Below are 24,831 nucleotides of genomic sequence, written 5' to 3'. Positions count from 1 at the left end.
AAAATCAAAACTCAAACAGTTCATACCTGACAGCGAAGCCGATTGGAAACGACGAAGGCGATTGTGAAGCGATTGAGGTGGGAAGGATTCGGCGATGGACGACTCTTAAAGGGGACATCTTGGGGAGTGAAGYGTCGTCTCGGGAGCTGATAAGGGAGGAGTGTTCTTGGGGGAGGAGAGCCTTGTAAATCRAAGAGACATATTGGGSGAAGGGAAGGGAGGCGTGTAAAGGAGGATTAAGGGTATTTTCGGTATTTCAAAAGTTAAGACTTTAAGACTTTGATCAAATTTGTTTAATAAGGTAGTATAGATATATATATAGATATATATATATATATAGATATATATATATATATATATAGATATATATATATATATATCTATATATATATATATATCTATATATATATATATCTATATATATATATATAGATTAGGCTTCGCCCCTCGGCTTCTAAAGCCAGTGTTCCGCCACTGTGGGAACAGGTTACAATCACCACTCCAAGTCTCTGCTTCTTCGATCAAACTCTTTCCTGCTATTACGAACTCAAAAACCATAGCTCATATGGCTATTTATACCTTTCAAGCTCATAAATGGATGATAGTTCAATAAGTCGCTAAAGTTTTGTAATGTTTGCACTTAAGCTTTTACATTGTGCCTTTTTTTGACAACCAAATTCAACTACTGGCCGATAGGGAACACGCTCTCGTACCATTCATTAGAGGAGATGGCAACAGCGTTTAAATGGAGAAGAAGACGTGGTGGTGGCGCACAATCGCTCGATCGGAGACTTAGAGGATTCTTGTCCAGAAAGTTTGTCTTTCGATTCGTTCTTATAATCCTCGCATTCATCGCCATCCTCCCTCCTGTTTATTTCCACTTCAAACTCCGACGTTTTCATCAGGTATCAGTTTCTTTTTGCATTTTACAGAACTACTCTTGAAGCTGATAATACTCTCTTTCGAAAATGCTTTCCTGATCCTTTATATCATTTTGCGTGTGAAAAGAGTAGTTTTACGACTCAAATGTGGTCCATATATTAACTCTTTTGAGTGGAATTTGCTATCTTGGTGACTTCATAGCTGCCACTGCTATGTTTGTAGCAAACTTCACAACGAATTTGCATCTGGCAGTGCTATATTTGAAATCAAAATAGGAAGAGAACAGATTGCAGCTTCTTTTTTTGGAATGAAAGGACTTATTTTTTAAGGCTCTTATGAATTAGCTGTATGCTTTATTCCCCTTTCTAATGTTGAGGTTTACATGGAGATACCATAGGACTGTCATATCTGTCAATGGTGCCGTTATGCCCAATACCCCTTGATGAACCTTTGTTAGTGATTCACTAATTCAATGAACAATCTTAGCTATGTGACTTCAGTGAATGCTACTCACTATTGGATGGCTTTCACTTTCATCTCGTCCATCATAGTTTTTATATCCTTGATTTGGTGACCCCTCTTGGGCAGATGAGCACTTTTCTTGCATCTCGTGAATGCTTTAGACTTTTCTATGCAAGTCTCGCTCATCTTGTTGAGGGCATTCTTCACCTGCGGACTCCTCCCCTCCAAGTGTTGATGGACATCCTCGAGTTGTGCCTTCAACTCCGTCATTGAAGTCTACTTCAGCGAACCTTTTGTCAAGACTTGCTATCGTGCTCTTGGACTTGCCATGATGCTTGTTTCCTCTTGACGAGACTCATCTCGTCCTAGGTTCTCTTCCTTCACAACCACTCCCATGTAGCCTTGTTGGAGTTGCTTGCCATTGCCGTATGTCGAACCTTGTAACCAACCCTGTTTTTGAATGAACACGACTCTCATACCAAATGGGTCGGACTTGTCTCCACAAGTTCCCCTGTAGCACTTAGTACTCACACTAAGTCAACCTTTCATAGATTAGAAGACTCAAACAAGGTATTAAGGAAAGCAAAGGAACCTGGAACAAGAGGTGGGAAAACTTAGATTTTTAGGAAAATGCTTACAGGAGGAGATTGCTTACAATTCTTGGATATTCCTTATATAGACCTCCACCTCCTCGATGGATGGGCAAGTTCGATCGAAATCTATGGCTTGGCTCTAATATCTAGAGAATCAAGTAAATATCTAGATATTTATGTAGAAGCATTTTACACACTAAGGGGCCTACATTTATGCAGAGGCTTCTAGAGTTGTCCCATTACCGTGAAGTCTCTTCAGTAGTGTAGTCCTTGGGACGACTTAAACTTGGTAGGTCGTTACGATATACTCTCTTCGAGAAAAAAAAGCAAATGGAATCTCAAACTACAGAGTGAAAATGATAAGCTGGAAGTAATCTTGTAATTCTGTAAAGCTAGGGCTTAATTTGTGTCCTGCTTTTAGGTATTGTATTACAAGCTAGAAAAGTAAGTATTGGACTTTCCACCAGTTTTACAATCAGGAAATTTAATAGATCTTCATTCGACTCTTAAAATACTTACCTCGAGCATTATGTAGGTTATACAGATATGGGCTGGCTTCAAAGAATCACATTTTGGTGACTAGTATTTCATGGATATACTTATAAAGTTTTGGTGGGTGCTCATACACCAAGCAGTAATTTGCTAGTATCTCATGTTTACGTCATCTGCTATTTCTAGAATGGCAAGTACGTTTTTTTTGGCAGAGTTATATAACAAAGATGTTGTGAATTATCATTGATCCATGGTTGTTTGCCTGTGTCATTGCAGGTGAAGTTAAAAAAGTGCAGTTGGTTAAATAATCCTCCTCTTGTTTGTGCTCATGGTGGTGATGCTTCCAAGGCCTTCCCTAATACGGTATGTATCTCACGTTTCTGCATCACTAAATGCAAGCTTATTTCGACAGTATAAATATGTGGTGATCTCCATACCACTAAACTACTTCTGAATGTGTATGTATGTACACCTGTAATATACTTGGACTGCAACTACAGTAACTTCATATTCTATTTAAGGCACGATTCCGGAAAGAGAATGGTGTACATACGGCAACTCTTTGGTGTACATCTTGTAGGGAGGTTGGCATTTATGGCCACAATGTTGTGGTATTAAAATATCCTTATAATCCACTTATGAACAAATGGTCCTATCATCCTTTTGACAGTCATGATATTAATAATTACTTGATTGAATCCATCTAAGCAACCTGTGAACTTGTTTATCACTGGTTGGATTGACTGTAATCAGTGACTGGCATTTTTGACCTGCTCCATTAAGCCAAGAAAACTATATTAAAATAACTCTGCAAGTGATTACCTTGTTTTCACTTTTCATGGGCAATGCGAGAACACATGTTTGGTGGTATTTGGGCCAAACAGCCTACCATGTATGGTGGTCCCACAAATGAGTTCAAACTCAAAGGTCAGAAGAAGACAGTTCACTTATCACCTGGTTGGGAATTGCCTAGTTACAATTACTTTATGTCGTTAGATTAACATCATAGAACAATTACTGTATGCCACTATCATAATATTTTATTGTAGTATCTTTCCATGTTTAAGTTGTCTTGGTGCTTTTTCATTTCTTTTTCACTTAACAGATGGCTGCTTATGATATTGCTATTCGTTCTCAAGTAGACTGCATTGAGATTGATGTTTCTCGTTCTGCAGACGGGATTTTGTTTGCTCTTCATGACAGGTAAATGTGCGAATCCTTTGTTGTATTGTTTGTAAGACGGAAAATGATTATATTATTAATGTGAAAATAAGGACCAAAAACAGAAGGTTGGGGTGGAGGCAATTGATCTTAACAAGAATAAAGGAAAAATACATAACAGGGTCTTATATGCAAGCCCAACATCTTCAATGAGTCTTGAAATTTTATTCTTTGATAAGATAGATTAGCACAAAGATACTGACCTCCAAGATTAGACACTACGCATTTCTCTGGAACTAAATACTATGCAAAATGGAGAATGCACAGACAAAAATGAATCTACTTCTTGCTTCTGAGCCACTAGTTCGTGTAGCAATCACCATGAAAGAATGCGTAGTTTTTATATATGCTCACACACAACACAATAGAAGGAGATGAAAAGACATGCTTAATTAGCCTTGCATGTGTCAGGTTCAGAGCTACAAAGTATACCATGGTTGGTATATGTGGGTTGCCACCAGCTAACTGATTCGAAGATAGAACCAAGGTGCTCACAGCACTGCCTCCGTCAATGTGAACATGCAAAGAAAGTCAGAGAGCAGTCCAATTGCTTTGCCAAAAATAAAATAAGTATGCAGGGTAGCATCACATCAAAATACATGTTCTCTTAACATATATTGAATGTCTTTAAGCATCTTCCTTGTATTCCTCATTTTGCCCTACATCTTTACACTTTCTCTTCTCAAATTTTTCCTTCATTAGAAAATAACTTGTCGGGCGCCGTATATAGGTAGTTGAAAATAACTTGTAGGGCGCTGTGTATAGATAGTTGAAATAAATGACTAATAATAACATGTCTAACCAAAATACCATATTAACACATCATAGTTTGCCTGATATTTGAATATACAAAATCAATCTTCCGGAATGTTTTTATCTGGTTCCTGAGTCCTGACTTCTTACAGAAAACCCACCAACCTAATCCTAAGCCAGCCTCTTGGACCTGGTTGAAATTTTGAAGTTACTTCGTGAGCACACTGGGGTAGCATTTTCTGAATTTTTGTCTTACGGAAGTGCTTGAACTTTGGTTATTGTACTTTGCTTCCATCGCTTGAACCTAATCATAAGCCAGATCTATTTCTTTTTCACGCACAGGCTGTATTGTTCTATTAAATGGACATACTATGAATTAATATATGCTATTTGTAGAGTTGATTCTGATATGAAACAGGCAGGGATTTGCAGCGAATATCTGGGAACAGTTCATCCAAGGTTGGATACCTGAGCGCAAAGGAGGTGATTTTCTTTCTTCATTTTATGTCTTGTGCTATTTATATATTAATAAAATGTCTTTTGTCAACGTTAATATAGGAAATTGACTTTGAATTATTTTTGGAAAGATATCAATTGGTAGCCTGATAACAACCCGACATTGATGACCGAAGGGAGATCAACAAAAATAAATACCCTTTTGGCTGGCTCATTATCCATCAAATCAAATCCAGTTCATTCATGGTTGGCAAGTATGATGGTCCAAATGATGATCCTACATGTATTTCAATAGATGAGATTTTGTCCCATCGGCTCTAAGAAGGAAGTATGACCACTTTACCATTAGTTGAATGAAAGTTCTAGAAACCAAACAGAGTTGAGCCTAAAAGGCTTTTCATATATTTTCCTGTTGATTATAAAACACAAAGCAAGGCTATTTATACAAAAGAAGGAGAATCCTTTCAACTAAAGAAAGGATAAGGAGAATCAAAAGTAAATGATCTTCCAATCAGTGCCTTTTAGAGTATCTACAATTCTACTGCATTGTACACATCATGTTACAAAATGATAAAACTAAAGTCATTGCATCTATTGATGAAAGCGTTGACAGCTTTCACTCACTCTTTTTTCTTCTTTTTGTTGGGGGAGGGGGAAGTAATGGAAGATCGACATTAGTGTTTCCAGCTATTAACATCTAAAATTTTGTATTGGAGAAAACAGAGTGATACGTTCTATAGGGAAGCATTTTGATGAATCTTGTTTCTTCTCTTCCTGAGATGCTTGTTCGCAGTAGAAAGAATATCATAAAGAATATATATATATATATATATATATATATATAGTATATAAGTAGAGGTAGGTTCATATGAGAATGGTACCTATTTAAGAAAATAAGAGAATGGCCAAATTACGTACAAAATCACATGTGATATTACATTAACGGCCAAAAAAGTGTGCGGGCGACCCTATGGCCACGCGGCAAGGTCGCATGAATCACATGTGATTTTGTATGTGATGTTAGTGTAAAATCACATGTGATTCGGCAAGGTTATACATAGGATACTTGTAATACATATAGTTAATAAAAAGATGAAATTCCTTCTCACATCCCTGAATATGGGAGCAAGGTTCTTTGATGAAATGATTGCAACTGTGTTTGCTTAATTGACACAAACAAGCCATACAAACACTGGGAATATTAAATCCCATCTTCTACTTTGTCATAAAGCTGAAGATGAGTATGGATCGAATTGAGTCACTTAGCAAAAACTCAAGATGCTGTAATGTAAAAAGTTTATTCAACTTGGTTTTGAGTTATGTTATACACCCTCCATACAAAGTGCAATAATTTCCTTTCTGGGCCGTCCTGCATTATTTGTAATGTTTCCTTGTTTGCCAGAAGTTCAATCCTAAGTTGCATACTTGTTCTTTCATATTATTGATGATTTTTTTACGATCAACAAGATTTCTCTATTTTCTCACTACTGAAGGTGGAGTCAGTTGCAATTTTCACCGAACTGAGGGAACCGAGGGAACCGAGGAAGTAACACATTTATGCTCATTTGTAAATGTTACATATCATTCATGTGCAGATGTTATAATATACGGTTGAGGTCTTGTTGAGTTTTTCTAGGTCAACTTTTTTGTTGATCTAGCCTAATCAGCAGTAGGGTCCCTTGAGTAATATAACAAGTACAAATGTTGAGCCATTATCAGCTGCTGTACGGTATGAATAGGATAATTAGCGAGTCAAGTATGGAGTAGTTGACACCTACTTTCTCCTGAAATTGGCCTTCCTTTGGCATTAGATGTGTCTTACTCGTAACAAAAGTATGATTTCAGTGTTCCAGTTTCACTTCCTCGAGGTTAGTAGTTGGAAAAAGGTTGGATGTCAGCTAAGTTAAGCATGTGGAACCTGTCTTTTCTTTCCATCCTGAATTCTGGCTGTTTATGAAATGATGATAGTCGTCAAGTTCTTAATTTACTTCCTTTTTAAAGTATCATTACTGGTGGTTTATTCTGGCTATTTGGTGAAGGGGTGATCTCAATAATGAGCTGATGATAGTTGTCTAGTTTTTCTAACTCACTTCCTTTTCCTAGTCTTCTTACTGAAAGTTTAATGTTGAATGAGAGTATATTTTAGCTTGTTACTGTAGATAAAAGCGCTGGATGGCACTCATCTATTACCATTGGCTTCTCATGATGTTACCATTCCTTCAATGGAAGATGCACTTAAGGTACAGTCATATCCTTCATCATGATTCCAATTTTCCTTCTAAATGTAAGAGAAGAAACTTATAGATAATATATTGCTATCATCGTCTTATGTTGTTTCCCCTTAATTACACAACAAAAATTTATGGTATAGAGTCCAATCTAATATTGTTTAAATTAATATAATGCTGAACAAAGTCCTGCAAGTTGCTCTTTCTCCTCATAAGATTTTGAAGTTGTATGTGGTCTGTTCTTCAGTTGATATCAAGTTCTGTTCAGAAGGTGGTTATTGATGCCAAAGTTGGGCCTCCATCATATGAGAAGGGGCTTGCAAAAGATATACTATCTGTTGTAAGTCTTCTTTTATAATTCAATTTTCCTTTATTCTTACTTCTGATTCTATGCTAACACTAATTACATGCAAAATAGGCTTAGTGATTTTATTATTTATCCTATATTTCCCTGGTCCAAAACAAAAGGACACTTTCACCTTGCAGGAAACCTGATTAAGCTTCAACTCAAGACTCGGTATTAATACGTGAAACTGTGTTGGAGAGAGTTGATTAGATTAAAATTTATAAGGTGTGACATTACATGCTCTAGTATGCCCAACCTGATTTGTTGACCATTCCCTGCTAATCGCACCATTGATGGGGGACATCATAAAGTTCACATCCACATTTGAAAATCGAAGTGATATTATGACGTGTATAACTCACCTATACATGATGGAACATCCATCAAGGTTACACTGAACACACCTCAATAATTGTTTACATAACATGTTTAGGAAAACATTAGAATGGGAACTCAAACAACTTTGTTTGTACATATGCTATGACAATCCTCAAGGACATAACATGTCATCTAGGAACTAAACTTGATGAGGGACAACCCCACCATCTTTTTCTTACCCATGATACTTCCATGATCTTGTACCTCGAGTCTGGATTGAGCTAGAAAGAAAGTGATTGAAAACACTCAACAAATATTCTAGCAACATAAGTCAGGTGGACGAGGGTGGGCCTTAGCCTCTTAATTGCTTAATCCTATCTTACACCCTGCTTTCTTGTCCATTACAAATTTGCAAACATATACTTCATGGGTATGAGGTTTTTTTCTATCTTACAATTGTACCATAATTGCAGGTCACGAGGACACAATGTAAAAACTGCATCGTTTGGGCTAAAAGCGACAATTTAGCGAGGGATGTAATTAAGCAGTCATCAGATGTGATGGTGAGATCCTATGCACCTTATGACTAACTAGCTTCTATGTGTTTCGGATAAAATGTGTTGTTCTGTCCCTCTGGATCCTCATACAGGCAATTTGGAAATCGTAACATAGTTATTTCCTAATCTTCAATATCAGGTGTTATGCATAATCATGTTTTCGAACACTTGGAATTCATATATATATATATATATATATATATATTCAATTTTTGAAATGCTGGATTGATGATCCACATTGTTCACCCTGGGGAATATGCTACTTTCTGTTGCCCTTCCTCATTAAGCTCAAGAATTCGACAGTATTGGGTCCACAACTCTGGTTGCAGTGTCGAAGTCATGAACGGCGAGGATTTTGTCTTGAATTTTAGCAGACTTAGTCGAGAGAGAGGTTGAGGATTGACCGTTTGAGGCATGAGACTGAGAGGGAGCCCAACACAATTAGACGTCTACATTATTAGGTGCACCACTTCATAAGAATAGCTTATTATTAATAATATCCAAAAAAAATATCCTGGGGGATGCTCCATTGATGGGTAAATATCTTGTATTGAAGATTTGGAATTAATCTTAACCTATGAGATCCTTTCATCCTACTCACCAGACAGGGAGTAGGGATGGTAAGTAAAGGCTATGGAGAGACCCTTTACGGAAGGAGAAGCTTGGATTTGCTTTGATCATTATACAATGCATTGGAAGATTGACTCTTATTATTAGTTTAATATTATTAATAGCGTTGGTGACTATTCTTCGGTAAGTGTTATGTAATCGATGTGATTACGTAAAGGATTTGATTAATTGGAAAATACTGAAGGATTACAATGGAGTGAAATGGAGAAGATGACACAAAATCCACGAAGGGATCCCAGGGAAAGAATTCTCTCCTCAACTTAAAGCTAAGATCCTAACAGAATGGTCATTTCTCTATATGCCTTCCATACCCCCCATGCATCCTTATTTTATAACCACAAAGCTAACTAATTAAATTTATGGGCCTTGGTTCGTTTATCATAGACTTTCCAAGTAGTGGGCTTAGAGACATTTGGGTCTAATTGACTGACTTGGTTCGATGTTGCATCACTTGGCTCTCCTTCAAAATTGGTCTTGTCGTCAAGAACTAGAATCTAACTTTGAATGGTTATTGCATCCTCCCACGTTGCCTCTTCCAAAGAACCACCCTGCCACTGAATGATACACTGAAGCATGGTTTCACCTTGACTAACATAAGAACGGGTAGCTTGGATAGCTTCAGGAAATAGTCTATCCTATACATCCGTAGTGAAGTCTCCACTAGAGTACCTTAGACAACTTTTCTTAATTGAGAAATGTGGAAAGCTGGATGAACTTTGGACGATGGGGGGATTTGCAAACGGTAAGCAACCTGACTAATCTTCTCCACAAATTGAATCAGACTTAGAATAATGAGCCACCAGTTTTTTATTGATGCATTGAGCCACTGAGGGTTGTCGGTAAGGGTGTAATTTAACGTAGACTTGCTCGCCAACTGCAAAAGCCACATTACGCCTTTTTTATCTGCTTTTGTCTTCATGAGAGCTTGTGCGCTTGTAACAAGTGAACTTTCAATTGCTTTAAAGCGTCGTCCCTATCCTTTAACTCCTCCTGACCACCCCAACATGGACCTCCTGGATGAATTGTGAACATTAGGATGTTTGCGGCCATACACAAGTTCAAAAGGAGTGATGCCTGTTGAACCATGAAATGAGGAATTATGCCAAAATTCAGCCTATGATTCCCATAACGACCATGAACGGGGCTAATCAACAGCAAAGCAATGCAAATATGCTTCTAAGCATCGATTGATGACCTCTGTTTGCCCATCAAATTCTAGATGGTAGGAGGAACTCATATGCAAATGGGTACCTTGCAAACGAAAAATTTCCTACCAAAAATGACTTGTAAACAGTGGGTCACTATCACTGACAATAGATTTTGGTATACCGTGGAGTTGTATAATCTCACAAACAAAAACATTCGCAATATTTCAAGCCATAGAGGAGTATTTGAGTAGAACAAGATGACTATACTTAGTAGTCGATCCAACACCACTAACAAAGCGTCAAACCCCTTGGATTTGGGCAACCGAAGAATACAATTCATCGACAAGTGTTCCCATATGGCCTCTGGAACGTTCAAAGGTTGCAATAAACCTGCTGGAGTCAATGAGCTCGGTTTACATCGTTGACAAATGTTGCACGCTTGTACAAAATGTTGGACTGTGGAGGTCATGCCCAACCAATAAAGATTTGCAGCAAGACGACGATATGTTCAAAAATAACTAATAACCTGAATGTTGACTTATAATCGTCGTGTGAAATTCTTGCAACAATGCCATAATCCATTTGGAATTATGTGGAATGATTAAATGACTTTTGTGGTACAAGATACCTTTATGAACCGAGTATCCAGGATGGGAGTTAGGAGCCTGTTGGGCAGTGGCTCTAATGAGTTGCTGCATGCGGACATCAAATTTGGCCTCTTTCAATCCTTGAGCACTGTGCACCTAGACTGCCGGTTGATATGTCATGGCTTGCAAATCCCTATCATCATCACGTCTGCACAATGCATTAGCAACTTTATTCTCCCTTCCAGCCTTATAACACATTTCAAAATGGTACTCGAGAAGCTTGGCCACCAATTTTGTTGATCGGGAGTGGTAATACGTTGATGTAAGAGGTGTTTGAGATTCTTATGATCTGTATATACTACAAAAGCCATTCCCAACAAATAGCTCCGCCAATGTTGAACGGCAAGAGCCAAAGCCATAATCTCCCTTTCGTATGCTGACTTGTAGTGGTTCCGATCACTTAGTGCTTTACCGAAAAACGCTATGGGACGTTTCTGTTGCATCAAAACTTCTCCGATTCCCCGATCTGAGACATCATATTCAACTACAAAAGGAATCGAGAAATTTGGTAAAGCGAGCACCGACACAGAAGTAATGGCAGCCTTCAAAAGGTCGAAGAACTGTTGTGTCGATTCATTCCAAAGAAAATTATCCTTTGTCAACTAGGTCAATGGTTTAGCAATAGACCCGTAATTCCGAACAAACTTATTGTAATAACCCTTAAGCCCAAGAAACCACATACTCCTTTTAACCTGTTTTGGGGTTGGTCAATTGATCACAACTTAAACCTGTTTGGGATCCATTGAAACTCCCTTCTCATTGATGATATGGCTTAAGTAGTATATTCTCTACTGGACTCCAAATTTGAACTAGAAAATTGATCGATTTATTTGTTTCTCATCTTCGATTTTCTTCAGTTCAATACGTTGAAGAAATCGATCGTGTTCTTGATCATGTGGGTTTGTTTCTCATCTTCCATTTTGTTTGATTTGTTCTCTATGAAACCCTTGATGGAAATTGATTGGGTTTTAAGAAGGAAAGACCCGCATAAGTGTCGGGGATGGCGTAGTTCATTAGTGCTTTCCCGAGGATGTCTGCTTAAGTTTGGCTCGAAGGAGTCTCACCAAACAAACATGAGCTTCTGGGCTTTGGCTCAAGGCTCCAACTTTCGCCGCTTCGCGCCTCATCTACACTTAGGGAGTTGGGGATGGACCGATTGCCTGAACTACGAGAAGGGAAAAGTACTAACTCTTCGCATTTCAAAATATTTGACCAAACGAACATTTTTTCTTATTTATCACAAACTGATGAGCCAACAGAATTTTAATGTTGCAGACATATCATAGATATGTTGCTCTTATGTTGGGCTGTAAATCAAAATACCATCGAAAAATACCACAACAAACTTGTAAGTAGGGACGAAATATGTCATTTTTGATGGCTTGAAACGTAGCAAGAGCGTTAGTGACCCAAATGGCATTACGAGGTACTCATAAGTCCATGTGTGCGAAAAGCTGCCTTCTCCATGCTTTCCGGCTGCATTCGAATCTGATTATAACCGGATTTCAGGTCTAATTTCGGGAAAAAATGGGTGCCTGTTAATCCATCAATTAGCTCATCCACAACAAGTATTGAGTATTTATCTGGTACCGTAGCTTTACCTAAGGTTCGATAATCAACACACATTTTCCAAATTTGGTCTTTTTTACGAACCAAAATAACGAGATTGGAATAAGCACTGTTACTCGAGCGGATAACCCCTAGGGACAACAGCTCTTGAACTTGTCGTTCAATTTCCGTCCGATGTCCGTGTGGATAATGGTAAGGTTGGACACAAACCGGCCTTGATTTGGCAACAAATTAATAGCATGATCCTTACTTCGAATTGCAGACAAGGACAAAGTCTTTGATCAGTTGTTGCAATTGGTGTGACTGGCGCTCAGATAGTGTAACACCCTACTATTATATTGAGTTAAATTTTTTTGTTTTAAGCCTTGAATATAGGGGTTATGATTTAATTATAGTATGCAAAAAATTCCGGTAGCTGTAACATCCTTAGATCATCATATTATCAATGACAAGTAGCTTACTATGGCAAAGCATGAGAAATCAAAGTTACATGGATGACAAAGCAAGTCTAATAAAGCATGATAAAGCAAGCTGAGTGATGACAAAGGAAAGCTAGAAGCACGATGGGTCAAGATTCTCTTATCCTAAAGTATGAGGTGTTAAAATCTCATAAGAGTGCAATCTTGAAAGCAAGAAGAACAAGTACTTGATGCCTTGTGTTAACTATAATAGAGGAAGAAAGAACCGAGGCCATTAGGTTAATACCAAAATCACTCTCTCTCAATACACTACTAAGCTACTAAGCTTGAAGTAAGAGATCAAACACAAGCTAGGCATAATCAAGGTATGTATGTTATGAGATTTAGTGAGATACATAAATGCTATATAAATGTATTTTGTGCATTATAAAGAATTTGATAAGATGATTTTGCATATTTGCTTTACACGAAATGATGATACGTTTATATAGCCAAGATATATGTATAATGGCATGTTATGATGCGTTTTATACATAAGGCATGAAAGTTTTATGCATGTTATGTATGACCATAAATATCCAACTTACGGGATATAGAATGAGGGACGTCTTGCAAACGGACCTTATGGGGCAGCCTTTATGGACCCCGGGGTTAGCGAACCTCAAGGCAAGTATGGTATACTTACATGTGACAAGTGAGATCTCAAAAAAAAGTTTTATGCATGACACGTGTTTTTCTTGAATTATTATTCACATATTATGAAAATTATTTATTTACAAAACCATAACTATCACTAAGCTTAAAGGTTATGTATTCCATGTATGTTTCTCAGGAAAGGAGTAGGGACCTCATGAAGTAGTTACTATTTTAATAGAATTCTTTTGTATTACAAGTCGTTAAGATAGTATTTTATGCATTTTCCGCTTATGAAGTTTGCCGTTTATGTTTTAACTCTGATGTAATACTAAGATATGAAAGAAATAAAGTAAAAATTTAGTTTCTCTCATAATACCTGTGCAAAGAACGTAATGGCACCCAGTTTAGAATTTGGGGCGTCATAGGTTGGTATCAGAGCATTAGTTTGATTGAACTAAGTTTTGCCTTAGCTTAGGTGAACTTAGACTTAAACTTATATATATATATATATAAATACACCTTAAAACATTCTATAATGATTACATGTTTTAGATGTTTAGAAAGTTCATAGAAGGTCCGTCCGGCTATGGATACGCTTGGTTGCAGGAATTGCCCGATAGAAACCCGATCCACCACCAAACTCTCCTGAATCCGGTACCAATTAATCAAATGGATCCCTATGAAAATATCGACCCAATTATCAACATTTTCGATGACGAAGTTTCTGATGAACAATATCTTCATGCTTAAGTATCCATGGGAGGATACAAACTGGCAGAAAGAAGAATTTTGCCTCCACCCCATATAGCACATCCTCCACCGGGAGTTACATCGGGCATAGTTGAAGAAAACTGTCCAACTCCTGCAGGTTTGACTTGGGCATATTTGGATGAACTTCTAAACAGGATGACGGAGAGTAACCCCCAATTTGCCATCGCACAAGAGGAAGTACATCAACAAAGCAATTATATCATGATTCTTGAAGAAGAATTGGAGGAAACAAGATGAAGATTAGAAGAAACCACCCAACTCCTTAACCAAAGCCAAACTCATATCAACCACGTGCATGAAGGAACTGAGTTATCTCAACCATTTGCTTAACTTCTCTAAACATCCACTACTAGGGTTGAAACCAAGGAAATAGGCTCCCCTTTCTCCCCTAGTGAAGCAACAATAGAATATATATATATATATATATATAAAAGATATATCAGATGGATAAAATGTAATAGATAGGGATAAAGGGGGGGGGGGTAATTTTCTTATTTCCTCAAATTTTGAAAAATGCATACACACACATATATATATACATAAACTAAGAAATTATTCCTATTTTCGTATAACTACTATTATTATGTAGAATGAATACTCGAAGGACAACTAGAAACAACGCAGGAAGTACCATACCACCGAGACAAAGAAATGCATCTAGAATAAATCCAAACAACTCGATCGGAGGAATTGATATAGCAACAAAAATTTGTTGAGGCATTCAAGAAAGTCTACCAGTTATAATAGCTCATGTTCAAATGGCTATGGATCAGAGCTCGGTACATGGAGCGGCATCAGAAAATCATACGAGGCATGAGCTTGATAATGGTCGTACTCATGGATGCGACTACAAAGCATTCACAACTACAAGACCTACATTTGAAGGAAAAGGAGGACCCATAGCAGCTATGAATTTGCTTGTTGACATGGAAAGTTGTTTTCAAACATGCCAATGTGCCCTTAATCAACGAGTAACGTTTGCTTCAACTAAGTTAAAATTGAACGCCCTCCGGTGGAAAGCTATTCAGTCTAGCCATGGCATCATAGAAGCAACATCAATGCCATGGGTTGAATTTAAGAGCCTGGTCAATAACAAATATTGCTCACATACTCAACTGAATATGATGGAGGAGGAATTTATGAAATTGGAACAAGGAGACAGGACTATGGAAGAGTATGCAGAAATATTTCTAGAAAAGTCTCGATTCACACCCACCATGGTAGCCAGAGAAACTAGCAAGGTAAAACTTTTCTAAATGGATTAAGAGAAGATTTACAAAGGTTTGTCAATATGTCTCGACCAAAGACCTTTTGAGAAGTTATGGAATTAGCATATCCTAGCGGAGAAAGATATTTATGTGCGGAACAACTATTAGCTAAACGAGAAAAGAAAGAAGGTACGATGACATTTTACAAACCAATTTGTTCCAAATGTAATAAGAATCATACTAGAGAATGTATTATGGGCAAAAATGTATGCTATAAGTGTGGTCAGTGTGGCCATAATGATGAGTAACTGCCCTGGGAAGAGAGCTTGTTACAATTACGGTTCAATCGGACATCTTGCAAACAACTGCCCGAAACCTAAGGATGCCAGACCAAGAAAGGCAATAGCAAGCACTAGCAGGAATGGACCAGAAGCTAGAAAGGTCAAAGGAAGGGTATTCCCACTCACTACTGAAGAAACAAAGGAAATACCAGACGTGTATTTTCCTTATCAATTAAAAGCTTGCTAAAGTATTATTCTATTCAGGAGCAAATAGATCAATAGCGTCCACAAAATTCTTTGTGCAATTAAATTGTTCATCTAAGAAACTAAATAAGAAAGTTAAGGTAGAAATTGAAGACGGAAGAATCATAGAAGTAGATGAAGTTTACAAAGATTGCTCAATAGAAATAAGTGGACATCATTTTGCTATTAGGCTTTTACCTATACTTATTAGGAAATTTGATGTCATAGTAGGTATCGACTGGTTATCCGAAAATCGAGCTCGTATAATTTGTGACAGGAAGATGGTAAAGATTGAAGATAAGAATGGCAAGGAAATAATTATTTATAGTAGTCATAGAAAGAATTATGTAAATCTTATTTGAGTCTTAAAGGCAACAAAGTGTATATGCAAAGGATGTGAAATTTACTTAGCATACGTAATAAATGCTAAGAAGGAAAAGAAGCCAATAGAAGGGTACCAGTAGTATGTGAATATCCAGAAGTTTTACCCAGATTACCACCTGATAGACAAGTTGAATTCCATATTGACTTGGTACCTTGAGCGGTACCCATAGCACGAGCACCATATAGCCTTGCACCATCTGAAATGCAAGAACTTAAGAACCAGTTCTGAGAACTAGACAAAGGGTTCATTCGCCCAAGATCGAAACCTTGGGGAGCACCAATACTGTTTGTTAAAAAGGATGGAACCATGAGAATGTGTATCGACTATCGAGAATTGAATAAAGTCATGATCAAAAATCGATATCCCTTACCCTGGATAGATGATTTATTTGATCAATTGCAATAAGCAAGTTATTTCTCGAAAATAGACTTATGTTTAGGATATCATCAATTAAGAGTAAGAAAAGAAGACATCCTGAAGACAACATTCCAAACGAGATACGGGCATTACGAGTTCTTAGTCATGCCTTTTGGTTTGACTAATGCACCACCTATATTTGTGGATCTTATGAATAGGTTTTGTAAACCATACCTAGATAAGGTCATTATCGTGTTCATAGACGATATTTTTTATCTACTCTAAAAGTCAAGAAGAGTACAAGAATACTTAAGAATGACCCTGGAATTATTAAAACAAGAAAAGCTTTATGCAAAATTTTCAAAGTGTGAATTTTTGATTCGAGAAGTCCAATTTCTAGGACATGTTATTAATGAAAAAGGTATCGTGGTAGATCCAAGTAAAAATCGACTGCATAACAAAGTGGAAAACTCTGTGTTCAACAACAGAATAAGTTTTCTTGGATTAGGATACTATCGGAGATTTATTCAAAACTTCTCCAAGATAGCAATTCCGCTCACGGCACTGACAAAGAAGGCTTGTAACTTCAGTTGGGGAATTTCACAAGAGACAACTTTTCAAACTTTGAAAGTAAGTTAAGTAGTGCACCAATTTTAAGTTTGCCAAAAGAAGTGGACTTTATAGTATACAGTGATGCATCCAAACAAAAGCTTAGGATGTGTGCTTATGCAAAGAGGTAAGGTAATTGCTTTCACATCTCGACAGTTGAAAGAACACAAGAAAGAATACCCAACACATGATTTATAACTAGTCGCAGTAGTATTTGCTTTGAAAATATGGAAACATTATTTATATGGTACGCAACGTGTATTATATGCAGTCTCAAGTATTTATTCAGCCGAAAAGAATTAAATATGAGGCAAAGGCGTTGGATGGAATTGTTAAAAGATTATGATTGTGAAATCAAATACTATCCAGGGAAGGCCAATATTGTAGCTGATGCCTTGAGTTTGAAGAAAGCAGCTCAACCTACTCATGTTAAGGCATTAAGTTTGTTGGCTACAAATAACTTATTCGAACGAGTTCAATAATTTACAACAAGAAGCATTAGAGCAAGCAATCAGAAGGAAAAGCTAATTTTTAGACAAGTCAAGTTACTAGAGACTAACAGTCAAGGAAGCAAAAGATTTCAAGGTAGAATATGGATTTCGAAAGTCAGTGATTGTAGAGAAGTAATTCTGGATGAAGCACACAAGTCCAGATATTCTGTTCATCCTGAAACCAATAAGATGTACAAATATTTGAAAACGTTGTATTGAAGAAGTAAATAGCCAACTATATTAAAAAGTGTCTCATATGTTTGAAGGTTAAGATTGAACACCAAAGACCTTATGGAGAGTTACAACCACTAGATATTCTTGTTTGGAAATGGGAACATATCACTATGGATTTTTTAACAAGGTTGCTAAGAACAAAAAAGGGTTTTGATGCTATATGGGTCATTGTTGATCAATTGATCAAAACAGTGTGTTTTCTGCCAATCAAGGAAACACAGACATTGGAGATGTTAGCCAAAACGTACATAGATGAAATTGTTTCAAGACATGGCGTACCAATAACGATTGTATCATATCGAGATCATCATTTTATCTCAAATTTTTGGAAAAGCTTCCTAAAGCAGTTGGGTTCACAAATTAGGATGAGTAGGCATATCATCCCCAAACTGATGGTCAGAGTGGAACGACAATTCAGACCTTAAAAGATATGTTACGAGCATGTTCAATCGACTTAAAAGGTCGTTGGGATAACCATTTACCCCTTATTGAGTTCTATTATAACAATAGTTACCATAACAATATCAAAGCAGCACTGTATGAAGTTCTATGCAGAAGAAAATGCAGAAGACTTGTTTGTTGGATGGAGGTTGGTGAGAAGCAGTTAGTCGGACCTGAAATTATACAACAAACGGCCGACAAGGTAACTCAAATAAGAGAGACTCAAAGTCGCACGAGATAGGCAGAAAAACTATGCCTACAAAAGAAGGAAGCCTATTGAATTCGAAGTTGGTGGCAAGGTGTTATTAAAAGTTTCACCATGGAAAGGGGTCGTACGTTTTGGCCAAAAGGGTAAGCTGCGACCACAAGATATTGGACCATATAAAATAATTGAAAAGATAGGAGTAGTAGCATATCAACTTGAATTGTCAGAAGAACCGAGTCCAATTCAAAGAAATGCTTTGCTAAAGAAGACGTGTTTTCGGTTGAAGAAATCTCAGTTAATGACACTCATTTTCGTAGAAAAGCCCATAGCCGTCAAGGAACATAAAGTTAAGAAGCTTCGATAGAAGGAGGTACCATTAGTATTAGTTCAATAGGACTGTCCCCATGGATCACAAACAACGTGGGAAATCGAATCAGAAATGAGAAATAAGTACCCACATCTCTTTGAGTAAAATTTTGAGGATGAAATTCTTGTAAGAAATGGAGAATTGTAACACCCTACTTTTATATTAAGTTAAATTTTTATGTTTTAAGCCTTGAATACGAGGGTTGTGTTTTAATTATAGTATGGAAAAGATTCCAGCAGCTGTAGCATCCTTAGATCATCATATTATCAATGACAAGTAGCTTACGATGGCAATGCATGAGAAATCAAAGCTACATGGATGACAAGCCTAATAAAGCATGATAAAACAAGCTAAGTGATGACAAATCAAAGCTAGAAGCATGACAAGGCAAGCTAGAAGCACGACATGTCAAGATTCTCTTATCCAAAAATATGAGGTGTTAAAATCTCATACGAGTGCAATCTTGAAAGTAAGAAGAACAAGTACTTGATGCCTTATGTTTAACTATAAATAGAGGAAGAAGTGAGGCCATTAGGTTAATACCAAAATCACTCTCTCTCTCTCACTCTTATTACACTACTAAGCTTGAACTAAGATATCAAAGGCAAGCTACGCATAATCAAGGTGAGTACGTTGTGAGATTTATTGAGATACATATATGCTATATAAATGTATTTTATGCATTATGAAGAAATTGATAAGATGATTTTGCATATTTGCTTTACATGAAATGATGATACGTTTATATAGCCAAGATATATGTATGATGTGTTTTACATATAAGGCATGAAAGTTTTATGTATGGCCATAAATATCCAACGTACGAGATATAGAATGAAGGGAAATCTTGCAAACGGACCTTATGGGACAACCTTATGGACCCCGGGATTAGCAAACCTCAAGGCAAGTATGATTTACTTACATGTGACAAGTGAGATCTCAAAAGAAGGTTTTATGCATGACAAGTGTTTTCTTGACTTATTATTCATGTATTTTGAAAATTATTTACTCATGAAACCATAACTACTCACCAAGCTTAAAGCTTATGTATTCCATGTATGTGTCTCAGGAATGGGGTAGGGACCTTATGAATTAGTTACTATTTTAACAGAATTCTGATGCATTATAAGGTGTTGAGATAGTATTTTATGTATTTTCCGCTTATGAAGTTTTCGGCTTATGTTTTAACTCTGATGTAATATTAAGATATGAAAGAAATAAAGTTAAAATTTAGTTTCTCCCATAAGATTCGTGTAAAGAATGTAACTGCACCCATTTTAGAATTTGGGGCGTCAGAGATAGTTCCAAAGAAATTCCTGAAATATTTTCAGTAAAATCAATGGGAAACGCAATAGGAACCTCAGCCCTTGACAACCAACTTTGAAGCGATGACTGGCCCAACGAGGATAACGAAGTCCCCTGTAAACAGACTTCGTGACCTTGATACTAAAAACACATTGACTGGGTTTCCCAACTATGCACGAAATCATCGAAGGTTTGCGGTCATTCAATTCCTAACACCATATCCAAGCTCCCCATATCAAAAACCAAAGCATCCACGACAAATTTACAGATTCCCAAGGTAATTGGTAGTGCTGAACATTTTTTAGAAACTAAAACTTGGTGTCCGTCACCCAATTTAATTTGCAAGCCTGAGATAGAAGAAACCGAAAGATCCAATGCTTTGGTTAATTGACAAGAAACACAATTCATGTGTGGCACCGCTATCCACCAACACGATAATTGGAAATCCACTTAGAAGTCCCTCCAATTTAACCGTATTCAATTCTGGTTTTGAAGTATGCTAACAAAAACTCAATCACAACGCACTATCCAGTTTCAACGTGCTTATCACTCGAGGTCTCTTCGACTCGGCTCAGTTCCGACGAACGGAGATCACCATCATAATTTGATTCTTCATCATCAACCAACAAAATTACCGCGAAATTGCCCTCCGGACACTTATGTGAAGGTCCAAATTGCTGACCACACAACCTTCTTGCGATGATCTTCCCACTATGAACGTGTCAATGTGCTGGAACCATGATTTCTAGTGGAAGAATTCTGTGTAGGCTCGCTTCCTATCAGAGCCCCAACCATTGACTGTGATGACACCCTAGATGGCATCTGCAACGTAAGTTTACGATCTGGGCCGAAATTAGAATCCTGTGCCTTGAACCCATGTTGGGGTGATTGGATGGACGGAAACCCAATGGGGTTTTTATCCCAAACTTGGTTATGTCCCTGGTATTAGTATCTTGCTTTCAACATAACGTTCTCAGATGGATGCAACATTCTTCTACATCTTTTGCCAAGTACATGCATCCAATTGAGTCCTAGGGATGATGAAGTCGAACCCACCTCTTCACCTTGGGTTGTAACCCCGCCAAAAAGTACCCAAGAGATTGAGATTCGGGTAAACGAGGGATGAGTGACAATAAATACTCAAAATCGTCTAAGTAATCATGAATGGAATTTAATTGTTTGATTGTAGACAACTGTTCATAGGGATTTTGGATCTCCAGATCCTTGAATCTTTGTAGCATTTCTCGGGTTAACTGCTCCCATGTCAGATATTTAGGATGTCCTTCACAACAGCAAACCGATGTTTAGCGACTCCAGACATCCTAATTTGGGCTAGACGAGTCTGAAGATGAGCTGGAGTCCGATGGATCTCAAAATAGAGCTCTGCCTTAGCAATCCAGCCCCGAGGATCAAAACCAAAAAACTTTGGAAGTTTAATTTTCTTGGCTGCATAGTGCATATTCTCTCCTGATCTTCCGGAACTATTCATGAACGGAGGTGCACTTCTTGAATTGTTTTTGAACGATGGTGGAGTTTCATCTCCTTCCAGATTTTGTCCTTGTTGATGCTTAACCCACAACATCATATACGTTCTGAATTCCTTCAGTTTGGCCTGATCTTTCTCCATGGTTTTCAAGGCTGATTTGATCTCCTGAACATCAGAGTGAAGTTGTTGAATTCGTTCCTCATGGTTCTCAAGTTGAGCCTGTAAGCGCGTCTCCATATCCGGCAGGTTGGACCAATGCTACGTAATCGATGTGATTGCATAAAGGATTTAATTAATTGGAAAATATTGAAGGATTACAATGGAGTGAAATGGGGAAGATGACACAAAATCCACAGAAGGATCCCAGGGAAAGAATTCCCTCAAAGCATAAAGCTAAGATCCTAACAGAATGGTTATTTCTCTGCATGCCTTCCACACCCCTACGCATCCTTATTTTATAACCACAAAGCTAACTAATTCCCGTTATGGGCCTTGGGTCATTTAACATAGAGTTTCCAAGTAGTGGGCTTAGAAACATTTGGGTCTAATTGAGTGTCTTGGTTTGATATTGTATTAGTAAGCTTTTGACATTTAGAAAGTTTGATTTCATGCTGATTTCCCAACTCACTAATTTTATTTTGAGTTGGTTTCTGGTAAGAATAGTAGTTATCGTGAGAAGGGTAAGAACGGAGCTCCACCTTTGGATCAATCCTAATCGAAGATCAACTGAAAATCCCCTTCTAAGCTAATTCATGGATTATTTTGGGAGTTAATCTGAACCATTAGATCAACACTAATTAAAAGTGATCAAGGGTCCAAATCCCTTCTTACACTTCTCATCTTAACTCCTATTCTCGCAAGATCCTTGGTCTTCTATTTGTTCCTCTATGAAGCGTCGTTCCTTCAGAGGTAGGATAAAATTCTTTCTAATGGTGGGAGAAGGACTTTTAACTATGGTATTAGATCTAGGCTGCCTAGATCTTCAATAGTTCTATCAGATCAAGAGCTTTATCAGACTTAGCTAAAGATTATTCGTAATTTCAGAAAATTATTTATAATTAGGTTACATTAGACAACCTATAACCTGAATGTATGATGAGAACATTGGTTAACCAATAGTTTAAAATCTAAACCTACTAGTAGTTTTACCAAACTTTTGGCTACTCATCATAAAACAAATTTTGTTTTGGTAGAATTCTCCTCTTCCTTCAAAGGCCATTGTGAATTCTTAATATGGTTTCTTGTGATTTTGTAGGTAGGTTACATTGTTATGATGAATTTTTCTACCGGAACCAGAACAAACTTATTGAGAATGAGAGACGCTGAAGTTGTTGGCATATATCATGGTTTAGTTGATGAGACAGTCGTCAAAATTCTGCACAGGTATGCGTTTATAAGTTATTTTGTTAATAGTTTATTATCCTTTTTGGTAACTCAGCATTTTCATGTTACGGGTTGCATTTGTATGGTGTGAAGAGAATTGAAAAGATGTGATTGTGGGTTGTGAAGAAATGTAAATGGAGAATAAGAATCGAAATGGTACAAACAATAACAAAAGCTTTAGCCTATCAGTTAAGGAGGTGGGCGTTTCTTCATTTCTCCACCTGACAAAAAGAAGCTGCCTTGCCACCATTTCTTATGCCCGTTTTTACGTTCTCCATTTACATTTTATGGGTCATGACGATGAGTGTACATGGTTACCTGCACCTACATCTTCTAGAGGGAATGAGGGAAAACTTTCTTTTTCGCACACTTTTTGCGAGCATGAAAACAATCACTCTACTCCCCAAGGTAGATTAGACGTTTGCATACATGTTATCCCTAGAACCCACCTCCAGGTGGGATATACTGGGCTTGTTTGGTTTAAGCACAGGAATTGGCTTATGGTATGTTCATTTTCGTCTATTCCACTTGTGAGTCCAAATTTTACGATAAAATAGAAAAAAGGATATGATATACCCCCAAGTTTGAATCAATATTGTTGACATTATACCCATGCAATTTGATAGGAGGAAGAAGAAGGTTTATGCATGGACTGTTGATGATGAAGAGACGATGCATAAAATATTGAGCGAAAATGTGGATGCTATCATCACCAGTGATCCGACTTTGCTTCAGAGCTCCATGCGAGATATTAGAAAGAAATGCCTTGTTGATGGTTTTTCTCTGGGATCATGATCACTAAACTAGATTGTAGATCTACATCCATTTTTCTTCGTGTATTCCAACCCATAATTTGGTCTCAAAAGGGTAATATTCCTCGTGAAAGCCTATAGATTTTGGTATCTTTGGTTCATTGAAGAGCATACTGGATTAACATTCGTCTCATTTTTGTTGTTTACGGTCATGAATCGAGTTTCGGTTCATTTACGTGTCTGGAATTCAGAATGCTTTTGAGATCATCAGATGTGCACCTTAGTATTTGGATATTAAGCTATCTGATCTCGTTGGCATTTATAAATTAGAGGGGTGGGTCACTACAAAACAGGGTGCTTCTACCGACAGAAAAAACCATCAGCGAGGGGATGACCGGTGTGGAACATTGCCATCGCAAAAGTCTTGCTGGTAATCATTTTTACGGTGGATTAATCACCGGTCGGTCGATCCTGTCCGTCGCTGAGCACGTCAGTGATTTTTTCCCCAATTTAATTAAATTTCTTAATCCATCGTTGATTTATTATTTTAATTAATTAATGAAATGCAATCAACAACAAACTTATCCGCAGCTGATTAAATCAAATTACAGTTGGATTTTTATGTTATGTTTTAAAGTACAATTTGTCCAATATTTTCCGTCGGATTCACCCACTAATCCGTCAGTAATTTTGCGGTATTGAAAAATAATTTTTTTGGTTTTTATTTATTTTACGAGTAAACTTTAAAAATATAAAAACACAAACATAGATCTAATTCTAAATATCATACATTTAATTTAAAACAATGAATTATTCCAATTAAAAATATAAATCAGTAATTAAAATTTATTGTTTGATAGTTGATACACAACCAGCAGCGGAGAGGCCAAGACGTACAGGAAGAGTATCCGTTACTCCAACATGGCAACGAGATTACGTAATGGATAAAGCCTAAA

At 37.2% G+C, this 24,831-nt stretch overlaps 1 protein-coding gene across 2 annotated transcripts; it reads left to right on the top strand.

Moving 5' to 3' along the window:
* Window positions 1-502: 502 nt before the first annotated feature.
* Window positions 503-24,059, top strand: LOC112502235 (glycerophosphodiester phosphodiesterase GDPD4). Of its 2 annotated transcripts, none has more exons than XM_025106093.1 (9): window positions 503-905; window positions 2,706-2,792; window positions 3,605-3,632; window positions 4,822-4,886; window positions 7,019-7,099; window positions 7,335-7,427; window positions 8,225-8,314; window positions 22,996-23,123; window positions 23,750-24,059. In XM_025106093.1, exons 1-9 carry the CDS (start codon window positions 729-731, stop codon window positions 23,916-23,918), a joined length of 918 nt encoding a protein of 305 aa, XP_024961861.1. In that variant the 5' UTR covers window positions 503-728; the 3' UTR covers window positions 23,919-24,059. The 2 variants fall into 2 exon arrangements, with proteins under 2 accessions (XP_024961861.1, XP_024961860.1); XM_025106092.1 differs by having other exon boundaries at window positions 3,535-3,632; window positions 4,826-4,886.
* Window positions 24,060-24,831: the final 772 nt, after the last annotated feature.

The sequence above is a fragment of the Cynara cardunculus genome, unplaced genomic scaffold, assembly GCF_001531365.2.
Source record: "Cynara cardunculus var. scolymus isolate 2C unplaced genomic scaffold, CcrdV1 Un_Scaffold_1109, whole genome shotgun sequence".
Classification (NCBI taxonomy): Eukaryota; Viridiplantae; Streptophyta; class Magnoliopsida; order Asterales; family Asteraceae; genus Cynara; species Cynara cardunculus.
The sequence above is the reverse complement of the archived record's forward strand: the minus strand, read 5'-3'. Positions and strand labels throughout refer to the sequence as shown.